At 31.6% G+C, this 11,944-nt stretch overlaps 1 protein-coding gene across 1 annotated transcript; it reads left to right on the top strand.

Annotated features, from left to right (window-relative positions):
* The first annotated feature begins 1,583 nt into the window (after positions 1-1,583).
* Positions 1,584-2,110, top strand: LOC106300433. The gene has a single exon (XM_013736574.1). It carries the CDS (start codon positions 1,586-1,588, stop codon positions 2,033-2,035), a length of 450 nt encoding a protein of 149 aa, XP_013592028.1. The 5' UTR covers positions 1,584-1,585; the 3' UTR covers positions 2,036-2,110.
* Positions 2,111-11,944: the final 9,834 nt, after the last annotated feature.

The following is an 11,944-nucleotide window of genomic DNA, read 5'->3' as shown; positions in this document are numbered from 1 at the left end:
GATATATTCGTAAAAATGAGTTCTGTTTTTTTGTTTGGTCACAAGGGGGTGGCTGTAATTTCACAAGGCTTTTGGGTTACTTTTGCATTTGATTCAAGTTTGGGTATACTTTTGCAATCAAAATCAAGTTTTGAGTCATATTTGGTAAATCCCCCTATATAAAAATAGGATAGAATTTTATTTTTCATTTTATAAACGATAACTAAATATATAATGTATAATAATATTTCAAAAATAATTTTGAAATTAGTGAAAATATTTAAATACAATTTTTGAAAATGAAGGTCTTGTAAAAATATTTTTAAATAGATTTGTTAGAATTTACTAAATAAATATATTTATATTTAAAATGAAAATATATCAAAAGATATTATGATTAAAATAGTTCAAAAATTATATATATTATTAGTGTTAATAAAATACATTTAATAAAAAAATTAAATTATGGTTTAATAAAAAATTACACATGAAATAAGTTATTATTTCTATTTTAATAGATAAGATTCCGTATGAACTACTTTTTCTACAACAATTTAATATCTCAAGTAATTTAACTAATAGATAAAAATAGAAATGAAAACCGGCGTTGGCCGATCATCTGACTTCCTTCCACTAACATTATTCTAAAGTTATAAATATCTGACTTAAAGATTTATTTTCTCCCTTGACCAATCAAAATATGCATATCAACACATTATTCTCTTTTAATCATGGAATCTAATATTCCTTTCCAAAATATAAAATAGCTAAAAAAGGAAGAAACAAAAGCTCCTTTCCGCCATAGTTAAATCGCTCTTTCTCCTTCTCTGAATCAATGAAGTCTACTTGAGCTATATAGATCCATACATTCTCCTATAACGAGAAACTTAATATCTATCATTTACATTTTAGTATAACAGCAATAAAAGAAGACTCCCCTAGATGTGTTTCGAAATGTGTTTAGAGACGTTATCGTGTGAAAAGAAAGAAAAATATGTTGGAATGAAAAGTTTTATAAAGATGGAGAAAGTGTTTAAAGTGTTTGAAGAGAAAGAAATTTTGTGAAGAATAAAGATTTTATAACTTAGAAGAAGATTTTTATTACTTGTTACAAGCTTTGTTTATTTCTTGGTGATTCAAAATGAAAGGGGAGTGGAGGTATTTATAGCCTCCAAAATACAAAATATCTTACATATTTTAATCATAAATCTAGAGAATTCTACCATAATATCTAAGATTTTTTTATTATAATTATCTAGATAATTCTATGAGAATATCTAGATTTTTATTCTAAGGAGGTGGAGGATGATTCTAGATATTGGACTAAGTTTGGACTAAAATGATTAGTAAATTATTAGCCCAAAATGTGATCCAAATCAAGTTTAACTTTCAACAATATGCATGGGCGGATTTATAAACATTTTTAGTCAGAATACAGTATTAAAGTTAAAATTAAAATCTAGACCAGGGGCACTTTTCTATGTTCACTAAATAGGAAGATTTTAATCAAAATCATTCAAATTAATTAAGAAAAAAGAAGTAGAAGACACGTGATCCTATACCGCATAATGTTCGTCCGCCCCTATATATATGTGATAACTATAGTATGGGTATATACAAACACGTCTCACGCCTGAAAAAGAACAAAACACATTTGTTTCTAACATTACAAATTGTCCCTCCCTCTCTGTGTCCTGTTGGAACCATATTCATGATGTCGAGATCAAACACAGTCCTGTGTTACTCTCTGGCCGCACTGCTGGTCCTAACACTGGCGGGCTCGGTCAGAAACGGTCAGCTCCTGGGAGATGGTGAAGATAATCTTCCGGCGATGGAGACGAAGGGAAGAAGAAGCTGTGAGGTTTGGAGAGGGAAGCAAATGATGGAGAGGCCATGTGAGGAGATATATATGGTTGAGGAAGGGGAGACGCTTCATAGCATCAGCGACAAGTGCGGCGACCCCTTTATCGTGGAGCGTAACCCGCATATCCATGACCCGGATGATTTCTTCCCGGGTCTCCTCATCAAAATTCAAATCAACCTTCCTACTTCATAACAAATTAAAAATATGTTGTCGTTTTCTGTACATTATGCTTACATATTTTCTCCCTTAATTTATTCTTCTTTGTTTTCTTATTGTTTGTTTTTGTTTCGGTAAGTTTTGATTTTTCAATGAATAATTTTTTGAGCTTTTTGCAAAATTGACCTAGTCAAACACAAAACTAACTTTTTTTTTTAATTGGTTTTGCCCTATTCACCCCACAAATTCATATAATTTACGAAAATGCCATCAATTTTTTTTTCTTTCGAAAATGACATCTTTACTCTCTCACCCTCATCATCTTCAAGTAATTATAAGATTGCTATTGTCATCAATACCACAACCACCATGAACAACCAATTTGAAGCTCTTAATGCTCCCAAAATCGATTTACCCTTCTTCTTTTTCCATTCTTGTGAACTAAACACAACATATCTCTCACTTTCTCTCCACAATGAGCTAAAAAAACCCAAGATTTTGATTCTAAATTATGACTATTGATTATCATTCTCATCGAAATCACAAATTAGACAGTTGTAAATATAATTTATATTGGTGTATTAATTGCAAATATAACTCATGTGTAAGTGCAATTATTATTGCTCCCTTTACTAGGCGTGTGAATCTGTACATAATCAGACATAACTTTTGCTAATCTCGAGACACTATACTGACGACAATCTCTATGCCCGTCTAGTAAGTTAGCAACATGAATTAGTCACTGATAACTAAGCCAATTCGTTAGCATAACTCATCAATAATTATACATAACTCAACCGAAACATTAATTTTAGTCACTGATAACTCAGCCAATTCGTTGTTATAACTCATGCATTTTTTATACATAACTAAGCCAAAATACGAATTAGTAACTGATATTTCATCCAATTCGTTGACATAACTCCAACCTTAACCTATGGATTCCTTTTCGATCCAGTCATCAAAATGTTGTGAGGTCTCTTCTTATGAGGTAGCCTTGGTGAATCCTTGTCTTGTGTTGGAGACTCATTGTATAAACTGAATTTATCATCTTCAGATAAGGCATCGTTCGATTCGTCGAACATATCAAAACGGCTTTTAAATTTGTCATCTTCTTCGTCAACTTCGTCTTCTCTGCCTACTTTGTTTCTCCGCCTTCCTTTTAACTAGCTCAATTTTATGTCTTTGTCGTCGCGAAAACAATAATTACCGGATTCATAAGATTTCAGAAATAGATGAATGAAAATAATAAAAATGAGAAAATAAAAGTAAATGAAGAAGATATTTCAAAATATCAGGTATGGGTATCAAAAGAAGAAGGTAGATGAAGAAGAAGAAGAAGAAAAAGATGATGATGAAGAAGAAGATGAAGATGAAGAACAAGACACGACGTCTTTAACATAAACCCTAATTTTGACTGTCGTAATATTAATAATGACTTGGAAAATAAATTTTGATGACATGGAAAATCGGTAAGGCAGCAACAAAACGAACTTATAACTCACCTTAATAAATCAGCCATAACTACAAATGTAAGTCATTCGCAGGGTGAATACTATATCATTAATTAATCTTTCGCTAATAAATCAGTAGAAACTAGACTGGAAAACATTAAGCCTGCTGTATTTTCAAATAACTTAGCCGTCAAATGAATGATATTCTAGTAATTAATCTTTTGCTAATAGGTCAGCTGTAATTAAGCTGAGTTTACTGTTAATCAAGCTCATTACGGCTGAAAATACGAAAACCAGCCATAATACCTCCAATAAGTCAGCTGTAGATTAAATAACTCAGCCAGCTCATGATCACTAAATCAGTCGGAGAAACAAAAATCAGCCATGTCTTATCTAAAAGCCTAGTGAAATTACAGCTCAACCCTTTGTGACCAAACAAAAAAATAGAAGTCATTTTTACGAATATAGCCCTAGTAAATCGTCTGAGTCGTCTGAGATGTTGGAAGTCGTCTGGACGACTGAAGTGTAAGTCGTCTGGTACCGGTTTATTTTAAAAATAATTTATAAATCTTGTAAAAAAATATTTTGATGCGTGAAAAATAAAAATCAAGTAATTATAAACAGTTTTAAGTGATATAAATTAAGATATGATAAAATTGATTTGTTTTGAAGATAGATGAGTGGAAGTAGTGAATCATGAAATACTTTGGTTTAGGAGTTTGGCAAACATATGTTGTAGTATTGTATGTATTGTTAGGGTTAGATTTTGGAAAACTAAAATGTTTTTTTCAAAAATTAGTTTTCACCTATATGTGTTTATTTATGTGTATAGTAAACACTTTTCAAGTTTGATTTGGTTTTATGAAGTGTTTAATTAGATAATTAAGTTTAGGGGTTATGTTTAGGGTGTGGACGACTTATATTTCAGTCGTCTGTTGAATAATTTACTCGGACGACGTATATTTTAGTCGTCTGTTGAATAATTTACTCGGACGACGTATATTTTAGTCGTCTGTTGAATAATTTACTCGGACGACGTATATTTTAGTCGTCTGTTGAATAATTTACTCGGACGACGTATATTTTAGTCGTCTGTTGAATAATTTACTCGGACGACTTACATTTCAGTCGTCTGGTGAAGAAATTAAAACAGACGACTTACATGTAAGTCGTCCAGAAGAGTTTAATATTTTTAGCGGGAAATTAAATATTTTTAGCGGGAAACTAAAATAGAAGACTTTCCAGACGACTTACAAGTAAGTCGTCTGGTTTAAATTATTTAAGCGGGAAAATAATTTTTTTAAAAAATTTTAGGCGGGAATATTTGGACGACTTACATGTAAGTCGTCTGTTTTAATTTCTTCACCAGACGACTGAAATGTAAGTCGTCCGAGTAAATTATTCAACAGACGACTGAAATATAAGTCGTCCACACCCTAAACATAACCCCTAAACTTAATTATCTAATTAAACACTTCATAAAACCAAATCAAACTTGAAAAGTGTTTACTATACACATAAATAAACACATATAGGTGAAAACTAATTTTTGAAAAAAACATTTTAGTTTTCCAAAATCTAACCCTAACAATACATACAATACTACAACATATGTTTGCCAAACTCCTAAACCAAAGTATTTCATGATTCACTACTTCCACTCATCTATCTTCAAAACAAATCAATTTTATCATATCTTAATTTATATCACTTAAAACTGTTTATAATTACTTGTTTTTTATTTTTCACGCATCAAAATATTTTTTTACAAGATTTATAAATTATTTTTAAAATAAACTGGTACCAGACGACTTACACTTCAGTCGTCCAGACGACTTCCAACATCTCAGACGACTCAGACGATTTACTGGGGCTATATTCGTAAAAATGGCTTCTGTTTTTTTGTTTGGTCACAAGGGGTTGAGCTGTAATTTCACTAGGCTTTTAGGTTAATTTTGCATTTGATTCAAGTTTGGGATTAAAATCAAGTTGTGGGTTAGTTTTAGCAAAAATCCTTAACTTTTTTTTTTGTTTGTTACTGATTTTTATTTTATTATATATGATTGGTTCAAACAAAAACTGATACATTCCTAATTGGACAACTAGATTTGTATTCCTATCTTTTCTTGTTGGTCAAAGTTTTAATTACATCTTTGTTTCATTTGTTATGGCGCCCCTTGAATATGATGGAAAGTAATCCAATATGGTTGTATGATAATCTATAACTATAAAGCTGAAGTATCTGCCTTTTTAGGCTGTCCACGGCACTCTGGAGAGGGAAGGGAGGGGCTTTGTTGCCACGTGTTGACTCGGTAGGTGGTCAGTGTATCTCACGCGTTCTTGTTTAACTTGCGCGTGATTTTTTTTCCGTTGCTTTATGTCCGTTTGTTGAGTAAGTGAATTTCACGCGTGATAAAGATGTGAATTGGCTTTGGGCTTCGTTTGTGATGTGGGTTTAATGTGTGTTTTAAAGATGGTCCAATTTAAGCCCAGATGATCAGCGTCGTTTGTAGCCGACATAAATTTAGGGTTCTTCTGTGTTCTTCTTCTTGCAGCGATTCTTGACCTTCGAGGTTTCACCGACACAACACACTCCCTTTCCTACCCGTAACGTCTCATATATCCTTTAATCCGTAATTTATTTTACGTTTTCCCTTGATTAATCCACTCCTCTTTCATTAAGATTTCGGTGAGCCTTTTCGGTAACTCTGAAACTGCCTTGATCTCCAGCTATATATACCTCACCTTCCTATCATGCAAACTCCAACTCAAACCAAATCTGAAACTCCAACTCAAAACATTCGATTTCCAAGCAACCGATTCCGATGGCTAATTCATACACTGTTCTTGCTGATTTGAGGGCTGGGAGATGTTCCAACACGGCGGAGGTCCGTCTCTTGAGGTTCTGGGAAGCGAAAAAATCAACAAAAGGGGACAGCTGATGAGCGTTGAGATGTTATTGGTTGATGAGCATGTAAGTATATTTTGCCACTAATATAATTATCTTCTCGGTTCAATCTCTTGATATTTAGAAAATTCTTTAATTTTTACAATCACGTAATATAAGTCTTTCATGATTTGTTAACTGTTCTTAATTTTTGCCTTTTCTTCATATGAACAGTCGACGCTTATCCAAGGGTCTGTTCCTGAGACTATACAACTTACGTTTAGGGGTCGTTTAACCGAAGGCTCGGTGTACACCTTAAGTGGGTTCAATGTCACACGCAGCAACCCGAAATTCAGACTTTCTGATGGGCCTGTCTCCATTCGTTTCAATGAGGGGACTGCTTTTAAAAGTTAGCAACCACTACGAGGATAATTCCGACAGAACATTTCCGCTTCCGACCATATGAACAGATACTTGAGCTCGCAAACACCGAGAAACACCTTCCGAATATTAATTCAGATTTTTTTTTTCTGTGTTTGCTTTCTCATATAACGATTAATGTTGGGTACATACGATGATATCTTAGATGTTATGGGTGAGCTTCGTGCAATAAGGAGCACAATAACGGACCGTCTACCTGGGGCACAGCGTCTTATGCTAACTTTACGCCTGGAGGGGTACGCTCGGTTCTCTGATATCTGTTTCTTATGATTGATGCTTACTTTTATTAGTTTAACATTCAATTTTCTTTTCGATTGATTGGTTTTACCTAATATCAGTTTCAACAGGTTTCTCTTTGCTAAGGTTTGGAGATTTTCCAACTTCGTAATTTCCATTTGTCATGGTACTATATGCTTTAGTCATTTGCAATGGTCTAAGATGTTTGATTATATTAATTAATGAGAAAAATTTAACAGTCAAATAAATCGGTTTTCCCAAAGCCTTGGTGTCCATATACATATTAAAATTTGGTGAGTACTGTCGGAACGACGTCAGTATTGTAAATGAAGAGCAAGGGTCGTGTACAGCCCTCCCGTGGAGGGCTAAAACTTGAAAATGTTTAAATCTTCTAACGGACACGAGAGACACAACAGGTCTCCACGTCAGATATTGTGTCTACATTGGGCTACATCCATCAGATTCTTTTTCAAGTAAGTGTTTCCTGGTTTTAAGTATTCCGTGGTCTATATGTTAGGTGCTCACTGCTTACGTTTCTCCCTGTCTCTAAACATGTTTTTAAATGGCAGACTTGTGCGGGAGCTGAATTGCTTACAAATGGTATGTTCTGGTTCATTATTTACCCTTTTATCAAATCCAAAGATTTCAGTTTCGATTTTCTAAAGTTTTAACCCAAGAAACTGTCACACAATTTGGAAGTTGTCTCTGAAATGCTTAAATCTGACCAAACATATATATATATATATATGTATTGTAGTTCATTGTGATTAAGCACTCAGTTAACACTTTTTTCCTCCTCGGTAAAACTTTCTTAAGCTCCCTGGTGAGTTTGTATGCATAGACAACAGTAAAACATGATGATAATTACAGTAATGATGACTTTGATGATGGTATCTTTGTATCTCTTGAATTTTTCATGCTTGAATCCCCTTCCGCTAACAGTCATTGTTCTATCTACCCTTCTTTACATGATTCTATGAACATATTAGTATAGCAGGTGTGGTATATGTTTGTGCAGGTGGCCATTCCCCTTCTTTGATTCGTCACCCCCTTGTGCCCATTTGTGGTATGCTACACAACCTCACCGCTCTACCTTTTATTTCGGTTATTATGCAACAAAAAATAATAGAATAAAATTCAACTTCTGGTAATCCAAAAGTTTGCATTCGGTTCTGTAAGTATAGACAATAGAAATGATTATTGATCTTGAATGGACTTGAGAATCCATGGTAGTATGTAGTCTTAATTGACGTCGCAGGTATTCTGCTGTTAGGTTGATGATGCATGTACATTTCTTTGGAATTTTTGCATTGATCGTGAAGTTGAAGTACATGTTAATGTTTCTCAGAAGAACCATAGTTATAAATAACATATATACTTATAATGTTTATAGTACACAGTACAAAAGAAAAATGTTACAAATCTTTTCGTTGATTTTGAAATGTTAAAATGGCAAAACCATTCTGAAAAATGCACTTTTCAATTATTTTACGACTTTTGATTGATCCACATTCCTCTAGCAATGCATATATAAGCTTCATTCGGAAAACCGAAACAACTCTCTCTGACTCTTGCAAGTTGATGTCAGACTAATATCGTTGTTTGGTGAAACTCTAAATTATGTTCTGTACATAAGATATGAACCTGTGTTCATTGTGGGATACAGTTAAGATAACTTGACCTGAATAGCATTGAGAGTATGTGACCTCCAGTCTCCGGCATCATGGTTCTTTTGCGTTGTTGTCTTTAAATACGTTTGTGCAGATTGCAGAGTCACTGCCTCAAATTTTCTTCTTATTTGGTTTTACGGGGGAAGAGATGATGGAGCTCATTGATGCATTTCCAAAACCTCTACATGTATGTAAAAGTCGTATCAAGAAAAAAAGAAAAAGAAAAAGAGGAATGGATCATTTCTTTTAAAGATGAGTACATTGTATAATATTTAGTAACTGATTGTAACGATCAACCAACTGTACCACCTTTACACAATGCCATGCCAGCTTCACTTTCAGCTCATCAACCGGCATTAGTTACTTATCAGTATTCACCCGAATAAATATTAAGCTAATCGTCTCACTACTTATTGGTATTATACGATTTCATTGTTCGATTATGCTCCCATTTTCATAAATAAAAATTATGACAATAAATCAGCGACTAAATGCGAGGTAGAAAAATGGTTTTCAGAAAATTACTACATTTTCATGTGAAGCCTAACATACCAGAATTGATGATAGTTAGGACTACAATTATGTCAAGACATACAAAATCATATATATCAAGATAAATAGGGAATTAATATCAATATGTCGACTCTCATAATAATTAAAAGAAAATTAATTTCAAATTTAGTATAGATTTTTATTTATAAAATATTGGTATTAACTATAAATGATTTTATACATTTAGAGTATTTTCACCCCTACTCTATTTCTTATTATAAAAGTTGAGAAATTCTCTAAGATAGCCATTTTTAAGTTTTTGTCAGAAAAATAATCTTCAATGAAGAAAATGACCAAAATAAGTTTTATTAAAGGATAAAAATATATTTTTACCCTAGGGTTAACTAATCTAGACTTATGGTTTAGAGTTAACGGGTGGGGTTTTGAGTATAGCGTTTCAAATTTAAAAAAAAATTTAAAATTAAAATTAAAATTCTCATAATAAAAATGGACTATTTTGGTCATTTTATTTTTTAGGACTATTTTTGTGACAAAAACTTAAAAAGAGCTATTTGAGAGAATTGCCCTTATAAATTATCAAAATAACAAATAAAAAGTTAAAATTAGATAAAATATATAACAAATGCCAATACCATAATAGAACCTAAAATGTATAAATTTCAAGAATAAATAGGAAGAAATCATAAAAGTCTGTCAATCAATTTAATTAAGATATTATTTTCAAGTTACATCAAAACAAGGTAAACAATTTTTTAATAAAAAAGAATATCACATGGAATTTTTTCGTTTTCATTTTTTGTCATCATTTATGTAAGAAATTAACAAAATATCCATGGAAAACCACAATAATATATAAATATAATTAAACCCGATTTATAAAAAAAATAGTTAAGAAAACAAAAAACAAAATAAAAGAATATATTTGCTCAAAAATGCGGAAAACCTTAGAAAGATTATAAAACGAAGAATGAAACAAAAAAAATCTTAGATTATTTTATTCAATCAAATATTTAAAACCTACCCATTTTTCGCATTCAGTGAATAAAGATGTACGTCTTAAATCAAACACATATATTACTAATAATTTTAAAATAAACACAATACAAAATAATATGAGAAAGAAAACATGACGAAAAAATAACAAATAGACAGTACTTAAAAATACACATAAATATCATTTTAACTTCTGTATATTTGTAAATGATCAACCAAATAAAACAAGAAATTATGTTACTATTAATCAAAATGAGATAATTTGAGAACCAATGGTTGCAGAAAGTTTAAAATAAACCAAATAAATATAGAAATAATTGTAACACATCAAAATTTAAAATGAAATTTAAAAAAAAAACACAATATCAGCAAAACAAAATACACATGTGAATAACACAAAAATCAAAGAATCAAACAACATAATCACAAAACAAACACATGTAGTTACGTGTTTTCCTTTTGGAACAACTACTTTACTTTATGTTTTAAGTTCAACTATATTTACTATAGTGCAACTATCATCTATTTATTCTATATTGAACCGATCAGTAAAACCACTTATGTTATTCTTCTTTGACCTAAGCAGTTTCTAAACAAAATAATACATTATTGTCACTAAATGGATCAGAAAACAATTTTTAACTCATTAAAAATAAAAGATACAAACACCGGAATACCCTTAGTGTGAAAATAAAAGGGATAACAATTTTGGTGTGAATCTTATTCCAAGGCTTGGAAGTAAGCATGATGTAATTAATGTAAGATTGAGAAAAAAATCTTAAACATGTAGAATGATTTTGTCGCTGAGGCGACAATGTGGGTTTTTGACATAAAGTAATTATTTGAACAAAATTGTAGCTTACAATTCTGTTTTATAATATGTTTTATATTAATATACAAAATTTAAATCTTAACTACTAAACTCAACCGTAGAATTTAAATAAATTCACCACTCCCATGTTATGACTTATGATGCCATGTTTGTCAACCAATCTGGTTGCTGGTTGCTAAGAGCATGTTTATTGCTAATAACCTTTAGTGTTGCTTAAGTGGTTGTTAATGAATATTTAAGTATTAAAGTAAAGATAAGAGATAATCTTAAGAAACACTTAATGATATTGGTTTATTGGTAGTTGCTTAACTTAAGTTGCTTAACAATAAAAAAAAATATTAAACATAAATTTTTTTTATAAGATAAAATTTATTAATTAAATTAAACATAGTTAAACATAACATTTTAAACATAAATTTTAAAATAGAAACATAAAAGCATGAAAACAAATATTACTAAAACAAACGATAATAATTTGAAAGAGACATCGAAACTCAGTTGGTATCTTGATCATGTCCAAATTTACGCCATATATGTTCAACCAAATCACCTTTTAGTCGTTGATGTGTTTGTCTATCACGAATTCTTGTTCGAACACCCATCATATTGGCGATATTAGTAGGGATATCTGTTGAATATGTGAGATCGACATGTGAACTTCCGCTTCCTTCTACTTGTTGAAAATCAGAAACATCGTGTAGAGTGTAGTCATCTCGTTCGTTTTCTACTATCATATTATGGAGTATGATACATGCTCTCATAATCTTTCCAATCTTGACTTTATCCCAAGAAAGTGCCGGATTTTTAACAATTGCAAATCGAGCTTGCAAGACTCCGAAAGCACGTTCGACATCTTTTCGGGCAGCTTCTTGACTTTCAGCAAATAAAACTGCTTTAGGCCCTTGTGGAATTGGAATA

Source organism: Brassica oleracea, chromosome C1 (assembly GCF_000695525.1).
Source record: "Brassica oleracea var. oleracea cultivar TO1000 chromosome C1, BOL, whole genome shotgun sequence".
Classification (NCBI taxonomy): domain Eukaryota; kingdom Viridiplantae; phylum Streptophyta; class Magnoliopsida; order Brassicales; family Brassicaceae; genus Brassica; species Brassica oleracea.
Note: the sequence above shows the minus strand (reverse complement) of the source record. Positions and strands in the feature narration are given on the sequence as shown.